Genomic DNA, 24,960 nt, shown 5'->3' with positions numbered 1-24,960 from the left:
CTCCTCTTCTTCTTCTTCTTCTTGTTCTTGCTTACTTGAGCTTGTGCTTGAGAGAGGGAGTGTGAGAGTGTGAGGGAGTGAGTGTGTGAGTGTGTGAGGGTGAGGACCGAGAAGGAGAAGCTCTCCATCTTCTCCTCTCTTCTTCTTGAGCGCTTGCTCGCTTCGAATCGAGCATTGGAGTAGGGTTTTCCCTGAACCGGTGCTTGAGGTAGAGAGGTAGGAAGCGAAGGGGTTGAAGAGGGTATTCAATCTCCTTGGCAAGTAGGTTTTTTGCTTTCTTGAGATTTATGTTGTGGAATGAAGTAGTGTAGGTATTTACTTTGTGATTTGTATGCATTTAGGTAGAAAAAAAACAAAGAAAAAGAAGCAAACAGTAGGGTTTTCTGTTGTTGTATAACAGGCTGAACAGGAAAATAGGGGCGCAGATCCTTGGAGTGCCACTCTATTCGAGCACCATAGTGATTCCAAGTATATCTGGCACTTCCTAATAGTGTTTTGTACATATCTGGAAGGCGTTGGACGATTCGATGTAGTAGACGTCAGTCTAGATGCATCGCGTGCAACTCGCGGGCCGCCATTCGCGCCGTCAAACCAGGCCGTCCGAGTCCCAGAATCGGACCAGTTCAGAATCGGACCAGTCCCAGAATCGAACCGCCGTCCGACTACTAGAGTCGGACCAGCCATGGCCGATTCCTAGAATCGGACAATCCGATTGGACGTGCCACGTGGCACTCAGACCAACCAGAATCGGACAAGGCTGTCCGAGTCCCAAAATCGGACCAGGCCATCCGATTCCCAGAATTGGACCACTTGAAAATCGAACCACTTTTTGATCCGACTCCTAGAATCGAACGTGACCAAAATCGGACCACTGGTCCGATCGGACCCACCCAAAATCAAACATCCGATTCTGATAAGCGGACTCCTGAAAATCGGACATCTGAGAATCGGACAGAAAACTGTCAAAATCGGACAAACACAATATTAGTGAGTTTGGGAATCTCCCAATTCCCATTTTTTGAATACTAAAAAGGTGGCACTTGAATAACATATCCATAAGTTTCTCAAAATCATATGATGTGACCTATCATTGGAAAGCGCTTGAAAAATGGAATCTATTGAGCTATAGAGCGCTCCATTTGGAGTTATAGTGTTCAAGTTATGACAAATCCAATGATTTGACCACATGTCCCAAACTTATGGGAAATTCCCATATTCCCCAATATGGTGTTGACAGGTATGTAGAACACGAATTCTGACGCATCTAAACCCCAAGATTGACCCCAAAGGCTACGTAGAGATAAAGGCACATCACAGATCCATAACTGGGCTAAAATTTAGAGCACGTAGTTCAAAATTTAGCTATAAACGGTCCTCCAAATTGTATATGGCGTCTACCGTAACGGCCCTGCGGGCCGGGGGGGGACTGCCCCCCGGACCCCCGTAGAGGGGGCTCTGCCCTCTCCGCACCTCCCTCGAGTAGGTTGGAGAGAAAACGTGCACCGTGACAGGTCTTCCAAATTGGACCCTAGTGAAGTAATGGCTCTACATGAGCATGGATTCTCACTTGCAAAAGAGCAGCCAAAAGCCCATACCCAAATAGAGACAAACAGAGACCCTAGAACCTCAATGGGCCCATCTAGCCAACAAGGGCAAAAAGGCCACACTATAAAAACACATGTGTTGCATTCGGACTGCATCTAGTCAAAGCGGAAAGCAACAACATCAAGCTACAATAGCAAGAATGATTAGATATGACAGTCCTGACAATAGATGCTCCTTGAATAGCACTACACTGACGATCCAAGGCACCAGTGGAGAATCCACATCTGGTCGTACAGTTGGGGACTCGAGGGCATTTTTCAGAAGGCTTAAATTTACAAGCCAAGACCCGGAAGATGAAGACATAGTACCACCTGTTTATCATAGGGTCAAACTCACCGCAGAAAGAGAGCATAGTGTTGATGCTCTCATTGATGAAGGAGCAGATTTTAACATCTTAACCTATGAATCATGGACTCTACTAGGCCAACCAGAGCTCACTCCGACTAGTGCAACTCTTAGCCCTTATGGGGGACACCCACAAGCACTCATAGGGAAGTGCCAAATCCTTGCGACAATTGAAACGGAAAGCTTGCCTATCATATTTCATGTTCCTCCAAACAGTGCTAGTTGCGGGAAAGAAACCCTCCTAGGAAGACCCTTCAAAAAGGCAACCAAGTGTGAGGTTGACTATCTAGCACAAAGGATACACCTGACACTACCGGGTGTGAGGATAGTCACCACATTTAGCAAGGGTGACCTCATCAAACCTCAAGGGAAAGGCAAGGAAAGTGCTGATGTAATAGTCAAGCCCATTAACAAGAGCAAGGACTTGTTGGAAGAGTTGATACAAGCGCAGGTTGAATGAAGAGAACTAGTGAGTGAGGCCAGACCCGAAAAGAGGTCAAGAGACAATGCTAAAGACGGGCTCTGGACTTACAAATATCGTAGAAGACCCCAAAAGAAGCCCAATCCTTATAGATGTAGGCATCGATGGAAGGCCAATACAACACCGCGATGAATATCCAAGGCGTTGCTTCGTGCTCAAGGGTATTATGCAGGCAATCATTGGATTTGGGTACCCAAACTCCCTGCTAAGCCACCCCTATCAGAACGAAAGGCGTAGGAGGAAAACTAAACGAAAGGCCAAGTTTCAAACCAAAAATATTGGAGTGATCGAGCCCCTCACTACTGAAATCAAGAAACCAAACATGGCCTATCAAAAAGTAGATCCTCAGCCTAGTATGCTTGACAAGCGGACATCAGATGTATAGCCATTGAGCATGCACAAAAATCATTAGTGCCCAAGGAGCCTTTGATTTCCCAAGGGGAGAGCAAGCATCATAGGCACAACATTGCTCAAGGCAAGGCTAATCGCTCAACAAAGCAAATGGCACAATCGTCTAATAGCCTCGAGCAAATCATTCAACCAATGCCAAGTCCACCTAAGAGTCATAGATCTCCTACATTCTCTTTTTCCAAAAGGACACAGGAAGCACAACAGCGGTTGTAAAGGGAAACAGCTCAATTCCAATCTCTATCTCCATCTAAGTTTCCAAATGTCCAAGAGGTGGGACATGATGCCATCTGTAGCTCTCGACCCAAGGATATGCCTGAGCCACTTAATGTGACGAAATCAACTCATGTTCGATCTACACAGATGAGTGCTCAAAGGGCAACAAAAGACACGACCACTTCTGATCTGCCTAAGGACTTGACACCGCAGTCCACCAAGGGTAGCTAGCCCACTAAACCAGCTGCTACTACTTCCAATCAGGGATCACAGCAGTCACAGCCCGGCTGTGACAATGCCCCTTGTGGAACATGTCCTTAGTAGTTTACATGTGGAGAAGGTGTCACAACCAACTTCATTGACAACTCCAGCACTTCCAAAGTGCCTAAAGCCTAGGCAGGAGGAGTTACACGCAAGGGAGTTGGCTGAAGATCTAGACTCTCTGAAAAGGGAGGTAGTTGTGCTCTCACAACCTAGAGAGGCTATTCAACAGGCCACGGCCATGTCCCATAAGGACACACTAGAGAAAGAGAATGCTGAGGCCCGGCCAAGCACATCAATGGCCGATGCAGCCCAGGGTCCTGAGACGTTAGATGCACCTGCGCTGACCAAGAAAAAGAGGAGGAAACAGCGAAAACAACAACAGTTGCAGGTGGTTGTGGACCCCAAGAACATTGAGACCAAGAGCGCCGGAGAGCCGATGAATAAAGCATCGAGTCCATCCACCAATGAGCCCACTAATACCTCTCCTAATAGCGGTGAAACCTCAGACACATCCGTGTGCTCTGAAAAATCAAAGCAGCTGTTGCCATTAACAGTTGCTTTCAACGCTCAATCCACTGGCAATAGAACCCACATCGACCAATCAAGAGTGGATGCAACACGGTCACAACAAGATGACGAACTCACACTAGTCACACCCAAGAAGAACCATAACGCAACAACGGAGCCTCTAGAGAAACATGGAAACCCCAAGGGCATGAGCAATCCCAACATTGACCAATCTTGCTCATCCAGGCCTGAGCCCCTAGCTATGCTAAAGCCCAGGCAAATTCCTAGAACCTTGCATGAGATGGCAACCGAGCAAGCCTTCATTGAACATAGAAGTGTCACAGAATGCTTAACTGAGTTGGATGCTAAGCTCAAAGTGTTCGCGCATATCTACATCCTTGCAGACATGGGCGCATGCCCTAAGGAGCAGCTTGAAGAATACTTGCCATTCCCCTTATCTTGGGAAGAGCAAGAACATCTTGACGAGCACTATAACAAGCTCTTACATGAATGCATGCAACTCATCTCTGACGAGGAGGCTAACAAACTGCGCTTAACCGTCACGTTCAATGAAGTGCTCTGCCGACCGAATCTCATAGACATAGAGCAACTAAAGTGATTAACAGAGGGCCGAAGTCAATTTGAACAACATTGGTGTGTACGCTACGTTGCAATGGCCGAACTAGGGGCTCAGATCATGACAATCTTTGAGGAACGATTGGCCACATGGCGATCCCAAAGGGACCCAACATATGTGGCACCAACTTCCCTTCGAGTGCTGACTGCCATTCGGGGTACGGACTTAGCTGGAACTAGCCAAGAGGACGCTCTGTTTGATAAGGTTCTCACTGAGGAGGAGTTACATATTGCCAGTAGACTTGGACAAGGTTCTATGCTGCTCGATGTGGCAAAATATCTATTGGTACTAAGTAAGCTGCCACGAGTGCTGGATGCGTGTGCCACGCTCCAGTACAACCCCGAGTTCTACAATTGGTTCTTATCCTCGTGAAGTGACATTATGTATATAAATAAACACTGATTCTTGTGTCACCTTGTATAAACAATATCAACACACACAAGTAGTGATAATCAAGCGCAGGCAGAAGAGTTGGGTCTAACAGGCTAAGCTCCTCAAGTCCTCTTCTCATCACACATTTAAAAGTCGTGTGACCATTCCCACCTCCAAGTGAAGGGCATGCAACCCACATTACCGCCATAGGAGGCCTTGACCAACAACACTGATGTTGTAGATAGGGCGCAGTCCCTTTCTATACACCTTCTTCCCGTTTTGGTCTACCCTTCCGAGGATGTGCCCTATCCCACTCCATGACAACCAGTCCACACAACTTAGCATAAGCCAATATCAGCTAATGGCTGGAGGCTAACCGAACATCATCATGGGGGCCATCCCTTTACGATGAAACACTGCATGCCTCACCCGTCCCCTTCTTGTCACATGCGCTTGATAAACCACACTAAAATCCCTTCCATGCGAAGAATTGTATCCTGTATCAAGGTTTAACCCTTGGATTGCATCTTGCAGGCTTCCAGACGGAACACATGGAGAACCATGGACATCTGGCATGCAAAGATGCTCTTCACAGTCGACGGGAGCACGTGGCATGCACCCCTCCACCGGAGCGCTATGTGCCCACCATCAAGAGGTATGCCAAGAAGCGAGGCCCTAAGCGACACCGTCTCGGACGAAGGCCGAAGAACCCCCAGGCCAAGAAAGTCGAGACTCGAAGAAATGCGCAGGATGTGGCAATGCCAGTGGCACAAACCCCCAACGTACGCTCGGGCATCAGATGCTCAAGGGTAGAAAAGGCGGCCCGGGATAGGGAAGAATTTAATGAGCTGTTTAAGGACATTTTGGAAACGGTTGTGGCCCGGGACTACACCATTCATGTCCCAGCCGACATGTTTCCTGCCCAACCTCACGGGAGCCCCGCACCAGCACTGCCTCGGTCGCCTGGCCAACCGGACTCACCCTGCCTAGTACCTATCGACTAAGCCTCTATGATGTTACAAGTAGCTTGGCAAGTCATCATGCCAGAACTTTTTGTTTTTGATGAGTAAAGGGGCAAGATCCCCACTTGTACACACTTCCTTCACCTACCGTTAATGTATGCAACCTTAACAAGTAATGGGATAGGCATTATAGCATTCTGAAAAATTATGTCTTAACATAATTGCATTGGTCCAATGTACTTAACACAAGCGAGCATATACTCTTACAAAGTGACAAGTGGATGCAGAATGACACAGGTCAAGGTCTAGAAGCATTTAATATCCAAGTCTCCACAAGACCACCAACCCCACAAAGAACCATTATGGAGGAAGTGACATGAATACCAAGAAACAAAAGCCATAACGGAAACGCCACTGGATGAGAACCCAAGGACACCTTTGCAGAAAGCGCATATTGCAACTGAGCATGGCCAAAGCATAATCATCAATTACCTCCTCCTTCTTGGCTAAACTCTATGTTCGGGCAAGAGCCATGCTCTCAACAAGGGCGAACATCTCTTCATCATCTAGGATCCAATTCGCAAGATGCTCTGCCCTTGTCCATGCACAGCTCACTCCAAGTGCTACCTCAATTGTTCGATGTCTCACATGTTACAAAGAGGGTTGCAAAATCTCAAGTGTATCTCTTCATCTCAACAACAGTTGCATGAGACAATCATCTCTATAATATCAATTCTTCATAGCCTTTGAACCCCAACATTTCTCAATCCAAATGAAAGGCTAACAGCCTCAATGAATGGCATTGATTGTATTCACTTTTCCCACCAAAAAAAAAAGAAAAGAAAAGAAAGAAAAAAAAAGAAAGAAAAAGAAAAAGAAAAAGAAAAAAGAAAAGAAAAGAAAGAAAAAAAAAGAAAGAAAAAGAAAAAGAAAAAGAAAAAAGAAAAAAAAAGCACACACGATCACCGCACCGCACCTAGGGGTCCTCAAATTAGGTACGTCTAGTGACCTTGGTCGGCTGGCTTCATCCCTAATCCCCTAGCCCTTTGTACATCCCCCACAATTGTTCAGGGCACATTAAGGGCAGGATATACCTCGGGAGCTCGCCTCGCCTATGGTTAGACTTGTCACCCTGAACCACTTGCACAATTCTTTTGCACTCACCTCAATGCCATTACAATCAATAGTGGTAAGCAAGGCATGAAAGACAATGGAAAAGTACACCATACTTTTCAAGTACTACAAGTAGTCACTAGCTACAAAGAGCTAGACATCAAGGAGCTCAATTATGCTACATGGCCTTGATAAGACCATAATGATGTCTCAAGCAATCCTCAAGTGTACTCCCTGTCTTCATCGATAAAATTTTCCATCAATTTAACCCCTTGCTTCACTGACCCATTGCTATACAAGGAACCAGGCCGATAGTCTTCTAGCTAAGTAAATACCTAAATATGCACGAGCACTCACATAATATCTACACCAAAGTATATCACGGTTTGGGTCCTCAAGTGCAGGACAATACTCCAGGCTTGATTAGAGTTCGACCTGTCTCCCAAACTAATCAAAATATGTCTTGTGCACAATCGAGAAGACTAGCACTACCCTTAGGGAGAGACCACATGAGAGGTTTTCAATTGCAGGTGTTGAAGACTCCAACGGAAGTGTCATTCGTTCTTCATCAACACCCAACTCTGAATGCTTATCCCTTACCATCCGACAAGCCCGCAAATAATTGTGATGCACAGAATCCCCAACAAACCAACACTTGTGCTGGCCATTAATGCAGTCCCCAACACAGAATAGCCCTACCACCAACTCCAACAACCTTCCCCCAGCCACCTTGGCCACCAACAGGCCCCTAGGACCTTCTTTCACACCACCACTAACACTTCTCCACAGAAACCACAGGCGTCCTTGTCACCCACGTCTTCGGTGCATGCGACAGCCTGCTACCTACGACGGTGAGTGCCATGGGACTGGCACTCGTTTAGGAGGGGGGTAATGTTAACCCTCAAACGAACGAAGGTGGAAAATCCGAAAAAGCTAAAGTAGAAGACAAAGACAAAGGCCAAGGCAAAGAGAAACGGAAGACAAAGACGCACAAGGAGAAGAGTCCTAAATGAGGGAGAAAGGCGCACAAGGAAAAGCGCAAGTCAAAACTTTTGTAAAAGAGCGCAAGCGCATCATGGTTTAATTCAAGGAGCGTCGGGCTCTCACCCGTGCAATTTGTAAATGTAGATGGGCGGTGGAAAGGAAGCTAGGAAGATAGAAGGACAATGGGAAAAAGGGCCTAGGCTATGGCCGGCCATGTAAAAAAGGGGAAAAGGGGATGACCGCCCAAAAGGGATTTAGGGTTTTGTATATAAAGTTGAAAAGTGAATGAGAAGCTCATTCTTGTGTGTGGCCAAAAGTAGCTCTCCTCCTCTTCTTCTTCTTCTTCTTGTTCTTGCTTGCTTGAGCTTGTGCTTGAGAGAGGGAGTGTGAGAGTGTGAGGGAGTGAGTGTGTGAGGGTGAGGGACCGAGAAGGAGAAGCTCTCCATCTTCTCCTCTCTTCTTCTCTTCTCTTCTCTTCTCTTGTCTTGCTCGCGGACATGGAGCTTGGAGTATGGAGCTTGAGGATGGATCTTGCTTGAAGCTTGCACTTGGATCATGGAGCCACCGGAGTGCGCGGGAGAGGAGGTAACTCAAACGGCATCAAGGTAAGCTCACTACACCCGTAAGGTAGGCATTGCGCGTCGGCTGTGTGAGAGGTAGCCATTAGTGCTCGGCTTGGAACACTTGAAACAATAAGCGGTCCGAGGGTCTCGGCGATTGAGTGAAAGCTCCCACATCCTCTCCTTAAAAGAATCATTAAAAGTTAAGAACTATTGCAACTCCTGTAGAGGAACTACATTACTATTCCTGCAATTCCTATAGAGGAATAACATCCTATTGTTGAAAGTGCCCATCACATTGACCAATTTCTACTATAAATATATCACAAATCAAAGTAAAACTAAGTATCCTAAAAACCCCACATTTCTCTTACTCATCTTCCTTACACACTCCATTAAGAAACATGAGATCTTGCAATCCTACTTGAGAAACTACAATAACTTGAACCAAAAGGCAAAGACATCTTATTTCGCGTCTATATTAACCTTAGGATCATCATAATCATGATAAACTAATTTCTAAAGTCTAAATCCATTTATTGTAGGTTCAATAACCTCTCCTTGCAATGTGGCCAAAATGAGGGTTCCTTGTCCAACATTGTTTACAATCTCGTAAGTCCATCATACTTAAGCTTCAACTTGCATGGATGTTTACCAAGTTTAGAATTGTGGCCATAATAAGATCACCTTCTTTGAAAATCTTCTTTTTGTTATGTTTGTTCACCTAAGCTTGTCTTCTTGTTTGCATCACCTTTGATAAATAAGTTGCAATAATTTGATCCTCTCCGAGGTGCATAAGTTGTTGCAACCTCTTGTGTACTAACTCATCAAGAGAAATTTTGTGAGTAAGACTAATCTTAAAGTATGAACAATGAATTTCATAAGAACAACCCCTTCAACCCCATAAACCAATCTAAAGGGCATAAATCTAGTGGTGGAAGTATATGCTATTCTAAAAGACCATAAGATAATTCTCTCACTAAGAAAGACGAGAGACGTGATCCCCTGGAAGTGAGGAGAGAAGTGATTTTCTCTTTCTAAGGTCTAAGATGACACAAGCTTTTGTGGGAAGTCAATCTTAAGGTTGAGGCCCAAGGCAATCTAATGAACTCTCCTCATCTATGACTCAAGGTGGTTGCATGGACCACAAGTTAAGAGTACAGTTTAAAAAGCTATTTTTTGAAAAATCTATTTTTAAAATATCTTGCAATAGAAAAACGATCTCTAAAAACGGGCCGCATGCATTATTGAAAACAACGAGATCTACAACTTTCGTGTTGGATGTTTTTTCATCCGAACAAAGCACAAAGAGATATCTCGAAATTAGTGCTGCAAAGTGGAACAACCATATCTTGCATGAAGATCAACTCAACTCTCTCTCTAATAAGAGAAGCTCTTGAAAGCCTATAAAACAGGAGGCTCTCCTTGGGTGTAAGGGAGAGGTGAAGGAAGCATCACTTTGCATGTATCCAAGAGGAGAAGAGAAGGTGCAAGTGTTGCGGAAGCTATGTTGAAATCAAGTGCTGCGGAAGCTCTGTTGAAATTAAGTGTTGTGGAAGTTCTGTTGAAATCAAGTTCTAAGAGGAGAAGAGAAGGTGCAAGTACTACAGAAGCTCTGCCGAAATCAAGTTCCAAGAGGAGAAGAGAAGGTGCAAGTTCTGCGGAAGCTCTGTTGAAATCAAGCGCCAAGAGGAGAGCCCTACACATATTGTGTAGGAGAGAAGGAGACTCAAGAAGGATCAAAAGGTGCCAACTTCCAAGTTGTGCAAGTGTTAGCCGATTGTATACCATCCAAGGAACCGTGATCTTGTTTCCAAGATCTACAAGTAAGAACTGGCTTATGTGTAACGGAGGAGCTTGCTCCTTGTCAATAATATAACTCCACAAGGGGGGGACTGGCCCATCTTCCAGTCCCTAGTGTGTTGCCAATTTCTCTACCTCTCTCTCTACATCTTTATTTTCTCTCATCTATTCTCCCTCTGGGCCAACATAATATTCGCCATATATATTTTAAGTATATAAGAAAGTCGTGTATCTCGAATTCTATAACATTGATCTTCATGTAAGATGTGGTTGTTCCAGGACCTACTCTGCAGCACAAATTTTGAAATATCTCTTTGTCCGTTGCTTGGATGGAAAAACCTCCAACATAAAAGTTGTAGATCTTGCCGTTTCCAATAACCTTCGCAAGCCATTTTTAAAGATGAGATTTCTATCACGAGATATTTTAAAAATGGATTCACTATGTCTATTTTAAGAAAATCAGCTTTCTAAACTCTACTCTTAAATTATGGTCCAGGCAACCACCTTGAGCCATAGATAAGGAGAGTTCATTAGATTACATTGGGCCTCAACCTTAAGATTGACTTCCCATAAAAGCTTGTGTCATCTTAGACCTTAGAAAGAGAAAATCACTTCTCTCCTCACTTCCAGGGGATCACGTCTCTCGTCTTTCTTAGTGAGAGAATTACCTCTCTCATTTTTTTAGTGAAAGAATTACTTCTCTTCTTAATTCATTAAGACAAAAAAAACCTTAAACCTTGACTTGTAAGGGAGAGGATGACCCCAAATGAATGCAATGCTTATTACACACAAGTAAACATTCCTAGGTGTCCCCAAATGCACACAAAAATACATATACACAATGCTAATGCACTTCCTCTTCTTAGAACAATCTTCATTTATGTGCAACTCCTTGGTTCTTGTGTACATTCTTACACTTGGCAGACACTTCCTCCCCCCTTCATAACTTGTACTGCTTGTACCAGATATCCCCGTCACAGTGCTCTGATCACCCCATTAAGTGATGCACTAGAAATATTGGTCTCTAAATGGTCTCATGGCCATGCTAAATCATCATCAACATTTAAAGAAAAGTGGGTCATTAATTTATTGACATAAGTTTACTAAATACAAAATGTGTAATAAGCAATAAATTTAGTGACAGTCACACTATTTTTAGCTAGAATATGATCCACATCCACTTCAAGCATAAAAATAACGTAGTGTTAGCTCAGAGAAATAAATCTTCCTCATCATCCTCTGTTCTGGGCTAGATTAATAGTTTATGTTAGTAATGACCTATACTTGGGCTTCAAACTCACTTGATTTGATATTGAAAATTTTGCCTCCTTAAAGCCATGAGGAATTGTCACATCTACTCCCCAATCCAACTTTAGCTTGGATCATCTAAACTTGGGTTTTCCCCAAAGCATTTGATATAAATCACCTAAACCTTCCATGTGGAGCACAACAAAACTCATGGTGAATCTAAGACTTGACACTTTAATCAATTTCTTCTTCAAATTTTCCAAAGGGTAACGTCTTATCTGATATGACATTTTCATTGAAAAAGGTGCTGCCAATTACCCTTGGATTTTGTTAGCAAGATAATGTTAATCCTGATCCACCATCTAACAATACATTATCAAACTTTTTCCCCAAGTACTTCATTCATAACTCACAATTAGGTGTCAAAATATAATCATTGTCTTCTAAAACAATAGGAGCTCTACAAATCCATCTTAGCAACATCCAATCTATTCAAGAGATTCTTGAACTTTTGTGCATAGTCCTCAACTAGCATTTTTTCTACCTGATTTGCTTAAGTTTCTTTAACACAATACTAACTATTTTATCAGTTCATAATCTACTCAAGAAGGAATTTTTAAGTTGATTATAAGTGAGAAAATGTGCAATTTTATATGTAGTATGCCAATCCATGGCTTTACCCTCAAAAGTAGCACACAGTTTAGACTTGTTTCTAGTTAAGATAACATTGTATGGGTAAGGATAATTGTCCAACATATACATAGGAATGCAAAACTAGCCCTTTAACAAGTATCACTGTACTCAATAGGGTATGCCATTGCTTTAGGACTTTTCCGAATTTCACAATTCAACCATCAAACCTTGTCGCTTATTGCGTAGAATTGGGATCAAAGTTTACAAGTCATTATGTTCAAGATCCTCAAAGTGTTATAGCCCTAATTCAAATTAATAAAAGACCACAAAACTAATATAGACAAAGTGTAGATTCAAATGAGAAATTATAGCACCTTTCAAAGAACATTATCAAGGACTACAATAGCCCTAATTCAAAATAATAAAAGACCACCAAACTAATATAGGCAAAGTGTAGATTCAAATGTGAAATTATAGCACCTTTCAAAGAACATTATCAAGGACTACAATAGACTTAAAAGAATTGCTGAATAAGAGAAAGGCACAAAATTGAAGAACATTCATGAGATCTTATTCCATTATAGGTTTTCATTATGTCCTTGTCAAGAACAATAGTGGCTGGTAACAACACAAATTGCCTAGTCATACTGTTAACAACACAAATTGCCTTGTCAAGAACAATAGTGGTGACTGTGTATCACACTGATAACAACACAAATTGCCTAGTCACATCCCCTTTTAAAACATCTACATAATGCTTTATGCAAATGTGCTTGCATGTTTTGGTCCTTTTTACCAACTTTTATTGTATGATGTAATGCTATATGCAAGTGTGCTTGAATTTTTTTGTGCTTTTCCATTGATAATTTAACTACTTATGAATGATATAGTAATGCTCATTTTTCCCTATTTGATCAATTGATTGTGTTTGTTTTGAGGGTGTGTAAAGTTTGAAATCTTGACTAAAAATATGGGACTGATAAAATATGAGAGAACAATAATCAATAATGCCAAAATTGTGTCATTCTTGGGGCATGGGAAAGCTTGGTAAACCATCTCGTGAAAAATTTAAGGAGCTTGTCAGATCTTAATGCTCATTTAGAGAGAGAGAGAGAGAGAGAGAAAGAGAGAGAGAGAGAGAGAGAGAGAGAGAGAGAGAGAGAGAGAGAGAGAGAGAGTGTGTGTGTGTGTGTGTGTTTTATGAAAAAAATAGAGAGAGAGAGAGAGAGAGAGAGAGAGAGTGTGTGTGTGTGTGTGGTGCACACATGCATCCATGGATGTGTGGTCACACACACACACACACACACACACACACACACACACACACACTCACACACTCACACTCACACTCACTCACTCACTCACTCACTCACTTGCAGATGAACAAACAAGTAGAAATGGACCAATGAAATTGTGGAGAATTGGTAGGGGGCATTTGCTTGTTTACATACTTTTGTCAATCAACTTTTCATTTTGGGGGAAGCATTTAGTGATCTTACACACATTTCGAAGAAAATTGGGTCAGGAGCTCCCCCACACATAGAATACAAATCAAAGGTGCACAATGTGCCCACCTCTCCATTCAGACAAGCATTCAAAGATGTCACTTGTGCATAAATGACCAATCACAACTCCAGCTATCCCTCACTATCTATGAGATGTCCTTCTTTATCTGTGTAAACAATGCACAAATGAATGCATGACCATGGGCGAAGTGTGTGGTAGTGTGTAACCGACTAGAGAAACATGAATCCTGAATAGAGAAGAATGGTCATTCTAATAATATCCTCATTTAATACCTCTAATAAACTCAAAGATTTTACCAAAAATAATCTTAGAAGTCATGAAATTGTTAGAAAGTACATGACACAAATAACTTGAATGCTAAGACTTTGGGAAGGCATGCCAAACAATGACCATTATAAATTAAGAGGGTTTTCACACAAGCCGCACTTTGTAGCTTAACAAGATTTAAGAAATTACTTGCTATATTCGAAGTGTACCAAATTAGGAATCATTAGAGAATCTCTCTAATGAGGCCTAGTTTTGTGTGCGAATATCCAAAATGTTTTCTTTAAGAGCTACATTTGTGCCGAGTTGTGCAAGGGATTGTTTTGGGGGGGGGGAGGGAATTGATCCCACTCCTAGAGAGGGATTAGGGTGAGTGGGGTTGTTGAAACCCTAAGAGGTGCTTCTAAATAGAAAGAAATAGGAAGTTTTAGCAATGTAGTGCTAGCGAATGAGAGGAAGCTTTAATTGTTAGTGGACATGAAAGGAGTAATGGAAATTTACCAACAAGAAGAACCTTAATGAGCTACCATTTATTATGCAAATGGACACAATGGATTAAATGGTAAAAAGTGTCACTTTTTGAACATATGGTTGCCATTGAATAAACCAACCAATCTCGTGCTTTTTAAAAATTGACTATTTTAATGGACCTGCACATCAAATCAATGCATTAGATGCTTTTTGGTATTGAGCTAGGTTTAGCACTTGAAAGTTTGGTTTGAAGAGGTTGTAAGTTGGGACATGCACATATTAGTTGATTTATGCACATTGTTGATTGCTTGCACATGTCTTGCTAGTGTTAACTAGCAATCTATTAAAAATGGAACTCCTAATAATTACCCTCAAAATTTGTGTACTTGGTTAACTACATCTAGCTTCACTTTGGTGGCATGAAATGGACCTCATTTTCTCTCATTTGGGTAGCTGATCACCTTGCATACATGAGTAAAATAGGTGGATGGATGCAATTGTTCACAACTTCATGTATGGGTAGTTGGTCTACGCGGTGATGCTATAGCCATGGATCTAGTCAAACATTCAAATCTTGTGCATTGACCACCTCGGTGGAAGAATTTTGCTCTTGTTCTCCATGTTTAGGTTGGATAATTCTATTTGCTGGAATGCACAAACATGCTATCAACATAAACAAGCTCACCCTTCAGGCCATTGGCACCTGGATACATGATCTTTTTGCCTTTCTAGAGCACATGTTCATTTTTCTTGGTATGCTATATCAATGAAAGAGTCTGCACATGACCAACCACAGTTGTTTGGGTTGCAACAATGGGACCCTGGTTTTCTGCAGCAAAACGAGTTTCGGTGTTTGGCACAGAAGACTACAATTAAACAACGCAGTCAATACCTTAATTAGTTTCAATATGAAACATCATGTTATGTCATCTAGCTGCTTTTATTCCATCGTGTGCATGAACTTTCAATGCATGTGGATCAAGCGTGGTGAAACCAAGAGTGAATTGTGTTAACACAGAGAATAATTGGCGAGAGAGCCTGGCTAAGTAGGATCCTCTAGAAATCGATGCCATGCCAAGTGCCAAGCATAAGTTTACCATGGTGACTAGGCAAGTGACCTGGCAACAGTTGGAGGTCACGAGCCTCATGAGGGATGATAGTTATTCGTTAGTGTGAGATGATCCTTTGTCCCGGCCAAGCATATATATATATAGAGAGAGAGAGAGAGAGAGAGAGAGAGAGAGAGCGAGAGATGCCTCCCACCATAGCTCTGGATGGCAGCGGCTTTTGCCCTCACACCCTCACCTTCCACAGCAAACGCAAGCATGTCCCCCTCCCCTCTGACCCTTCCCTTACCCTCCCTGCCTTCATCCTCTCCTTCTCCCCCTCCCCCTCTCCCCACTGGCCCGCTTTCGTCGACTCCTCCTCCGGCTTCATCCTCTCCCAGGGCGCGTTCCGTTGCCGCATCCTCTCAGTTGCTAGTGGCCTCTTTGCCTTTGGACTCCGTCATGGCGATGTCGCTCTCCTCATTGCTCCCAACTCCATCCATTCCCCTGTCCTCATGCTTGCCACCATGCTCACCGGCGGTACAATCATGCTCGTTAACCCTGTCAGTTCACCACCTGAGATCGCTAGGCAGGTCGCCGACGCCCATCCTGCGATGATTTACACCACACCTTCCCTCCTCCCTAAGCTCAAGGGCTGCCCCCCCATGCCTGTCGTACTGCTGCCAGAGCCAGGGTCTGACATGCTCACCGGAGACATCCAGAACCTTGTGTCTCGGCTCCAGACAATGTCATCAGACCCTGAATCGGTACAATCAGAGCTGAAATCATTCTTGTCACATGTTCAAACACAGCATTCAATGGTGCCAGTGTGGCCATGCCACACCATCACTCTGGCTAAGCTTCTCTCTGCAGATCCCAGCCTGCTACCAGCAATCCCAGTTCGGCAAGATGACACAGCAGTGCTGATGTACTCATCAGGTACCACAGGCACCAGTAAAGGGGTAATTATGACACACAGAAATTTGATTGCTATGGTATCCATTCTGTTTAGCGTATATGGTGGCGTTCTCAGGCCTGATTCAGTGTATCTTTGTATGCTCCCAATCTCTCATGTGTATGGACTGGGAATGTTTGCTTGCCTGCTACCTGTCATGGGATGCAGCGTTGTCATGGCACCAAAGTTTGACTTCCTAGACATGTTAAAACTTATGCAACAGTACAAAGTAACAATCCTACCTGCTGTACCTCCAATCCTATTGGCTTTCACCAAAACGGACCACCTCGTGGGTCAATTTGATTTATCCTCCTTTCAAATAATTATGTGTGGTGCAGCTCCCCTCAGTAAAGAGTTAGTCAGAGCATTCAGAGCACGATTTCCAAAGGTTTCCATCAAACAAGTAAGACTACAAGATCGTTTATGTTTTGAGCATGCAAACACTCCTAACTTTGCATAGACGAGAGTCTATGCAACGAACTTGATCTTAATATAGATAATTCACAGTTATATTGGCAAGAATCAAATAGTCATCGATGCAAAGCATGATAGAGAAACAGTGTACTGTCTGTTGTGCAGGGTTATGGTCTGACGGAATCTACAGCCTTGGGAGCAAATGCCAGTACTGAAGAGGAATTTGAACATTATGCTTCAGTTGGTTTGCTTGTGCCAAATACAGAAGCAAGAATTTTTGACATAATCTCTGGAAGGTTTCTAGGACCAAATGAGAAAGGGGAGTTATGGTTGAGAGGGCCAACTGTCATGCGAGGTAAAAGATCAGTGCCAACTGCTCAAGATATACTTAGGTTTCTCCAGTTCATGGCAGTGCATGGATTAAAAATGTCTGATGTTTCCTAAAGCTGGGTTTGTGGATTGATTAAAGGCCTTCAGTTGAATTGCCTAAGACAGTGCTATCTGAGTTCTTGTACAATTGGCACCCACTTACATTGGTATCGTCTACCGTGCTGTCCATTCTTGCTCTTTGCGGCAAACATGGTTGATTCATTTTTTTCATGTCATTCTATGAGAAGATCATTGACCAAGTTATGAATCTTCATTTTCTGTTGTATGGTCAATCTTCAGTCTAGTACTGATATTTGCACTGAAAGTGCTTCAGAGCTAACAGTACCAAGCTTCACCTGAATGGTTCTCATGGCTGTACTTTATGCAGGATACCATAACAACCCCGCTGCCACAGTTGAGGCAGTTGATGCTGAGGGCTGGCTGCATACTGGAGACCTGTGTTGTATTGATGAGCATGGATATTTCTATGTGGTAGACAGAATAAAGGAGCTAATAAAATACAAGGGCTTGCAGGTAAGCATGTCAGTTGGTTTTGAGGAGAGCATATCTGTATGAGTTAGAGACTGGTGGCAAATTGCAGGTGGCACCGGCAGAGCTGGAAGCAGTGCTTTTATCCCATCCAGAAATTGCCGATGCAGCTGTTATACCGTAAGTTTGATTCAAAAAGCATTATGCAGACCTCAGTCGTGTAAAAAATTTGACAACTGAGTCTATTGTGCAGACTTCCTGATGAGGCAGCTGGCCAAATCCCAATGGCATTTGTTGTCAAAAGAACAGGCAGCAGCATCACAGAGGCTGCTGTCATGGCTTTTGTATCTGAACAGGTGACTTTTCTGTTTTATTGCATGCATCAGGGCTATGTCCTATCTATGTATGTATGAATGCATGATTCCCCACTATGTTGTTTATTGCATACATTCAACCTATAACTATGTGTATCTGTATGTATCATTCTCCATCTCGTTTTGTGCATACATCCTGGCTATGTCACTATCTAGGTAGATATGTTTTTAGGATTGTTCTCTGCATAGGCTCAAGATATGTATCTGTTTTTATGTCCAATGATGTAGGTAGACATGTATGTATGCATAACTGTCCTCTGCTATTTTATTGCATACATTCAAGCTATGCCTCTGTCTATGTATATGTCTATGTGTACCGTGCTCCATCTTGTTGCATGCATATGTGATAGCAATGTCACTATTTTATGTATTGTTCTCCATCCTGTTTTGTGCATACATCATAGTTATGTCACTATCTAGCTATGTGTATGTATGAATGGTCACTGCTGTTTCATTGCATACATTCAAGCTGTGTATCTGTTTGATTGTTTATGACTTGCTCCCCATCTTGTTTTCTGCATACATCATGGCTATGTCACTATCTTGGGGGGTGTGTGTATGTGTGTATGACTATCCACTATGCTGTTTTACTGCATACATTCTGTGTGTGTGTGTACATGTATTTTTCTCCATCTTCTTTTATGCATATATTGTGGCTATGTCCTTGTCTAGGTACGCATCCATGTCTAATTGTCTCGTTTCTTTGATTTCATCCTATTGATCTCGTAAGAGACCAAGGTATAAGCCAAATTACTGAACACGGATAAACTGGGGAGTGTACCTACTCTAGGGCACACACACAACATTCTTATCTTTGAAAATATTTTGTGGCTTAGTATACTGTTTTTTTAAACAAGAGAAAATTAATTTCGAAACATGCTTTCAAATGTTGGAAATTCGAAATTTTTGAAATTGTGATTAGGCTAGTTTATTAGCTCTGACATTTTGACAAATCCACATATTAACTTGCTAAAGTATGCACAATATTGGAAAAATGCAGTATATAATGTGCCTTAAAGTATGCATAACATTGGAGAGACTTAGCATTACGTTAAGGGGTGTGTATTATTTCTTGGAGCAAGAATTAAATTGAGCAAAACTAACTAAAATATAGCATGCAATTTGATGTTTTTCATGTGGTAATCGAACATGTGTGAAATCAAACATCTATTTTTGTTTGAAATTGTATGCTTTTGGATAAGAAGATAAGTTACAATAAGAGGGACTGAGGCCATCATCTGTCTATATTTCATTATCAATGAAGGGTCATTTGTTCCAGATGTGCATATCCTTTGGAGTAGACTTTTGACTTTTAAGAGATTGCTCATTTAAATATCAATCTTCTTAAATAATCATGTTTCATTTTCAACATTAGAAAAACTAAGGCATGTAATAATTTAGTCTTTTTCTGAAAGTTTTTCAAATGCCTTGAATGTGTGGGGGCACTTGTTTTGACAAACAAATTTTAAAACATAAAGCAACATTTTTGAGTGAGAATTCAAAGACAACTTTGCCATCTTGAGAGTTTACCTATTTGTTTCAAAAGTACCTTAGTGCTTATGACTTCTAAACTTTCTGTTGACTTTGCTATCTCAATATGTGCATGAAATGCAATTTTCTTTTGTCATAAAGCTTCATTAGCTACTAAAAAGATGGTGTTTGTCATGCCTTGTTGATTTATTTTCTTTCTTTCTTCAAAATTTTACTATACTTATTGGGTTGCCTCTTTCAATTTCTTTATGTACTTTTTTTGAACTTTGGTCATTATTTCCTTTACTTCATCTTCAATCTTTTTATTGGTTGTAGTTCCCTTTGTGGCCAACTTTCCCTCTAGTTTTGCGAAGTGCATAAGTACTTTGGTAAATGAGTCTTTTAAAACCACATTCTTCATTTTCAAGTTGTTAACTCATTGATATGAATTCTCTTATGAGCTTGGCTCTTAATTTGGCTTAGGTAGTGATGCTAACATTATTGAGAGAGTCTTTTTGTTCATCTCAGTGTTAGGATAAGAGGGTAGGCCTAACCCTCACCCCTACGTGCTACCATTACACCTTAGAGGAAGGTGATGAGGAAGACTAAAAATCACTTAGATCTTTAGTACAAATAAAACCTTAGGGTAGGATTTTTGAACTCCTTTATGATGACTTTGCTACCTTGGTAAATTATCCATTTACTTTTCTATATGATGACTTTACTACCTTGAAAATTATCCATTTGTTGTCCTTGCTAATTAGGTTCATCTTGGCAATTTCACTTAGTTGGGTTATGAGCTATGTTGGTGTAAGTTCATTTGTAATTCATAACTTGGTTCCCTTAAGAGATTTGCTTGCATTACTACTTTTATACCAAATGCCAAAGTTGCTTGATTCTTTCCTTGCTGGATTGTTCTCCATGGTATCATTGACTTGAATTCTTTTCCTTTTAGAATTGGCTTTAGTTTGGTCTCTAACTTGTATGTCTTTGAACATCCTTGGCATTCTTTGTTAGCTAGTTTCTTTTGTGTTTCTTTACATCATTCATCAAGGAGGCCTTTTAAATGTGCATAGAATGCAATTTTAATTTGTGATGTAGCTTTATTAACTCTTGAAAAGATAGTATTTGTCATGGCTTTTTGATTTGCCTTCTTGGTTTCGATTTCATATTGCATTTTCTCTTGCACTTTGATAAAATTTCCTTTGAATTTGTCTCTTATTTTTTTAACTGATTGTAGCCATTCATATTATAAGCTTCTCTTTTAGCTTTAAATATGTAAGCACTTTGTCAAGTGAGTCTTTCAAAACCACATTCTCTACTTTTAGGTTGCAAATTCATTGATGCAAGTATTCCTCCTATGGAATTGGTTCTTCTTGATTTGGTTTGAGTGGTGATGTCAAGACCATTGAGGAAGTCTTAAGATAGATCTTGATATTAGTAAAAGAGTTTAAGTCTAACCCTCGCCTTGAGGCGTTGCCCTTGCACCATAGGGGGTAATGATGAGAAAAATTAGAAGGGTCTAGGCTTATGCACGTGAGTTTTTCTTTATGTAAGAGAAGATAAATATATAGAAATAGTTGCTAAAAATACAAAGCATAGACTTGTTACAAAGACGACTTGAACTAGAAAGAGTAGGTATGGGTTGGAGAGAGAAAGACTTCTGTAGACACAAGATGGGTATATGATGACCCATTGTTGGAGGGAGACAATGACACATTATGAGAGAGGCTTGAGCTAGATTGTTTGAGCCAAGAAGGTAGATTGTGAAGACAAGGCGGATTGGGGTGGAAGAGAAATTCTCTATATATGATTCTGTTGATGGGATTTGTTACTTATGATGAATGGTGACGACTTATTTTTTGGTGTTATAGTTGAAAAAGCTTGAATGATCTATTTGAAGGCTTTCCACCACTTTCCTTGCCCTAAATATTGATTGGGCTATCATTATTTAATTTATTTCTCCATTAAGATGTCCCTTTTTAAGCCTTTAGTCCAAATATCATATGGGCAATGGTTGACTGAGGTGGCTCTCTTGGTCAATTTTCATGAGGCCTTAAAGTTTCAACTTCTAATATTGTTTTTTAGCAATTGTAGAAAATAAAAAGAATGTGGGAATGTGACAACTTTTTGAACCCAAGATTAAAAAAGGTTCCACAATGAAGTGATTTTACTCTAAGTTGTTATATTAAAGAGAACAAACAATATGACAAGTGCAAACACTAAGTAATAACAAGAAATATTATAGAAATTTCTCACATGAAAGGGGAGCATTGCTCTTATGCAGTCACTTAATACACTATATGTTATGATAGATTTTAGGTTGTATGTTTGCTTTCCTGTCTTTTAATATTTGTTGTGGTAGTGCTTTCGTGGAGGTGTAGAAAGGGGCCACTTTAATGATGTCCAAGAATCTTCATTATATTTTTCTCAAGAGAGCTAATAGAAAAATTGCAACTTATCTCTTGATAAACACATCAACTTTGCTAACATAAGAAGTGTAGTCTTGTTTTTTGTATCAAGGAGATGCAATTTAAAACATTGGAAGTAGATGTAGAGTAGAACTAATTTAGACATACTCCAATAATTGGGTATTTTATATTGAATAATAAATTGGTAATAATATATTTCACATGATAAAAAAGTTTAAATAGAATTGAACACTAGATCTTAAGTTTTATATATGAGGTTAGTTTCACAAACTTGTGGAGTTGTTAGATGCACTATCGTGGAGGTTGTATGTTTGCTTTCCTGTCTTTTAATATTTGTTGTGGTAGTGCTTTTGTGGAGGTGTAGAAAGGGGCCACTTTAATGATGTCCAAGAATCTTCATTATATTTTTCTCAAGAGAGCTAATAGAAAAATTGCAACTTATCTCTTGATGAACACATCAACTTTGCTAACATAAGAAGTTTAGTCTTGTTTTTTGTATCAAGGAGATGCAATTTAAAACATTGGAAGTAGACGTAGAGTAGAACTAATTTAGACATACTCCAATAATTGGGTATTTTATATTGAATAATAAATTGGTAATAATATATTTCACATGATAAATAAGTTCAAGTCTTATATATGAGGTTAGTTTCACAAACTTGTGGGAGTTGTTAGATGCACTATCATGTTGTAAGGGTATTTCTTAAAAACCCTAAAAATTGAGGCAACATTGCATAAAATGCTATTATTATTTTTCAGGTGGCACCTTACAAAAAAGTTCGAAAGGTTACTTTTATTAATGAAATCCCTAAATCTCCAAGTGGGAAAATATTGCGTCGAGAACTCAAGAGTAGAATACAATCTAAGTTATGACATGCAAATTGTCATCTCTTGTCAAATGATAATTTGTAATGATAAAGGTTTCCATTCATGAATGCACAAGTCCAAATTAGCCAGCCAATTGAGTTTGAGGTAAATATAGATATATCTTCTCTGTCATGTAAGACTAATATGCATGCAATTTTGAAAACTAGTGCATACCTCAACAATCCTTTGTAAAGGAGCATGTTGTAGTTCATATGTTGAAATATTGGGGCAACAATCTAAGAGCACACATGAAACACTCCCTAGATGGAATTATTATACTTGGTTGTACAAATGTTATGTGGTGCCTCTTGTGTTAATGGGTGGTTTACCTAACTTCACTTTATCCTAGCATGATTTTATTTGGGAGAGTTGAACAAGGTTTTAGGGTTATGATGTGATTTATAACAATAGTTGCCAAGTATCATTACACTTATGTGTGATTAGAAAGTTATGTTCAACTATAGTTGCTTAGTATCATTACATGTGTGTTTAGAGGAAAACCACTTGTAAATAATATGTTGTCTTACATGTTAGCATGTGAAAGGTATAGTTACTAAGTGTCCCCTAAAGAAATATGCGTTACTATGATATTTGCCTAAAGATTGCCAATATTCATTGTAAATTTTAGTCATTAAATGTTCCCTAAAGAAATGTGTGGAAATTTAGGTGTAATTACTTAGTGTTCCCTTAAGAATTGGTAGATTTTCATTGTGTAGAATTTGTAGAGAGCATAAACAATCTTCTTGCTTGGATACACCTATAGAAAAGATTGAGTGATGGTAGTAATATAATGTGGGCCTTCAATGTTGAATGAAATAATAACCTTGAAGAATACAAGAATCTATATCTTATCTTGGTTTGTTATTAGTGTTAGCATAACTTTTGAAACAAGAAATGATTAGGACACATGTGGAATGCTCGAGAGAACGTAAAGGTTGAATTGCCTTGGTTGAAAGTGTTTCAAGCTTGTTGAGAGCATTGTAAAGATAAAGAGAAATGGGCTACAATTCTGATTGTAAGAGGTGCACCAAGCTTATTTGCCTTATTTGGACAATTACACTAGGTCCAAGCAAGATAATTAAAAATAATATATAATATGAACCAAGCCTCAAATATCTACATTTTCTCTTGCAACTAAAAGGGAACCCCCTCTTAGGTAAAATCAACATGATCAATAGACAACCCAATTTTGTAAGGTATTTTATGTCACCTAGAAATAAAATATAGTTTAGGGGTTTTGGTTGCTTACACTATGTAAGCACTCACACTTGCTATTATTCATATTCTTGTTGAACAATGGAGGGGTGTGCTTTGTAGATGGGATGTGATGAGATAATGTTCAAAGAAACATGATCTCCATGTGAAAGCATATGGATTGAGTCCCACACCAAACCTTGGAGGGACTTTTTCCAAAACTCACTTTAGTAATTTTACTATGTAGTTTATGAGTTAACCTTAATTGACTTTATGTTTTCATACAATAATTTTGGAAAAAAAAGGTTTGTAGAATGCACTTTTGGAATGTTAAATAAACATTTTGTTTGTAGGCCAATTCCTAAAAACATACATCATTACATTAGTTTTCTTATTTTGAGAGTCAGTTGAAGATGTATAGATTAGAGTTTTTCCTTGACTCCTCTCTTTAGCCACTCTCCTTGACTCCTCTCTTTAGCCACTCTCCTCCCTTTTTCTCAAGTGTTGTCCCTCAACCCTCTTTCTCCTATAGTTCATATGTCCATGCTTATTTTGATCGGCATTGAGGCTAAGAAAGAAAAAGACCACTCACTCACATAATAGAGAAGGCCGTTTACATAGCCTATTTACCAATTGGATGTAGAATAGAAGGAACATTGAAGGATTGATGAACAAGAGAGTAAGAGCTATGGAGCAAGGGAGGAAGAACACTAGAGAAACATAGGTAATCATCTCAACGAGAAAGTAAGGGAGCAATGATGGCCATCATAGAGAGCCTTATTAAGGTGTCATGTCTGCACCAATTTGTTGATTTTGTTCAAGAAGTTGAATAAAGATGGCACAATAAAAAAAGACTTGGCTATTGCATTAATGAACTCTTGTTTAGGTAGATACAAATTGCCTAGATGGGACAAAGAGAAGTAAGGGACACGAATTCACTTGCGCAAGTC

The 24,960-nt window shown here is 40.5% G+C and overlaps 1 protein-coding gene across 3 annotated transcripts; it reads left to right on the top strand.

The window, feature by feature from the left end:
- Positions 1 to 15,616: 15,616 nt before the first annotated feature.
- On the top strand, positions 15,617 to 23,201 carry LOC148021309 (beta-phenylalanine coenzyme A ligase-like). 3 transcript variants are annotated; one of them, XM_087699188.1, is made up of 7 exons: positions 15,617 to 16,385; positions 16,740 to 16,804; positions 16,981 to 17,170; positions 17,573 to 17,718; positions 17,786 to 17,853; positions 17,927 to 18,029; positions 22,709 to 23,201. In XM_087699188.1, the coding sequence occupies exons 1-7, from the start codon at positions 15,653 to 15,655 to the stop codon at positions 22,820 to 22,822; spliced, it is 1,419 nt and encodes a 472-aa protein (XP_087555314.1). In that variant the 5' UTR covers positions 15,617 to 15,652; the 3' UTR covers positions 22,823 to 23,201. The 3 variants fall into 3 exon arrangements, with proteins under 3 accessions (XP_087555314.1, XP_087555315.1, XP_087555313.1); XM_087699187.1 differs by having other exon boundaries at positions 15,618 to 16,804; positions 22,709 to 23,191; XM_087699189.1 differs by lacking the exons at positions 17,573 to 17,718; positions 17,786 to 17,853; positions 17,927 to 18,029; positions 22,709 to 23,201 and having other exon boundaries at positions 15,617 to 16,804; positions 16,962 to 17,164.
- Positions 23,202 to 24,960: the final 1,759 nt, after the last annotated feature.

This window comes from Lygodium microphyllum, chromosome 18 (assembly GCF_053477565.2).
Source record: "Lygodium microphyllum isolate KBCC chromosome 18, Lygodium_microphyllum_v1.1.10, whole genome shotgun sequence".
Taxonomy (NCBI): Eukaryota; Viridiplantae; Streptophyta; class Polypodiopsida; order Schizaeales; family Lygodiaceae; genus Lygodium; species Lygodium microphyllum.
The sequence above is the reverse complement of the archived record's forward strand: the minus strand, read 5'-3'. Positions and strand labels throughout refer to the sequence as shown.

Coding starts and splice junctions, on each gene's coding strand:
- LOC148021309 (XM_087699187.1), top strand. CDS start 15,653: ATGCCTCCCACCATAGCTCTGGATGGCAGCGGCTTTTGCCCTCACACC. Junction 17,854..17,926: donor GCCGATGCAGCTGTTATACC/GTAAGTTTGATT, acceptor TCTATTGTGCAG/ACTTCCTGATGAGGCAGCTG. Junction 18,030..22,708: donor TGGCTTTTGTATCTGAACAG/GTGACTTTTCTG, acceptor ATTATTTTTCAG/GTGGCACCTTACAAAAAAGT.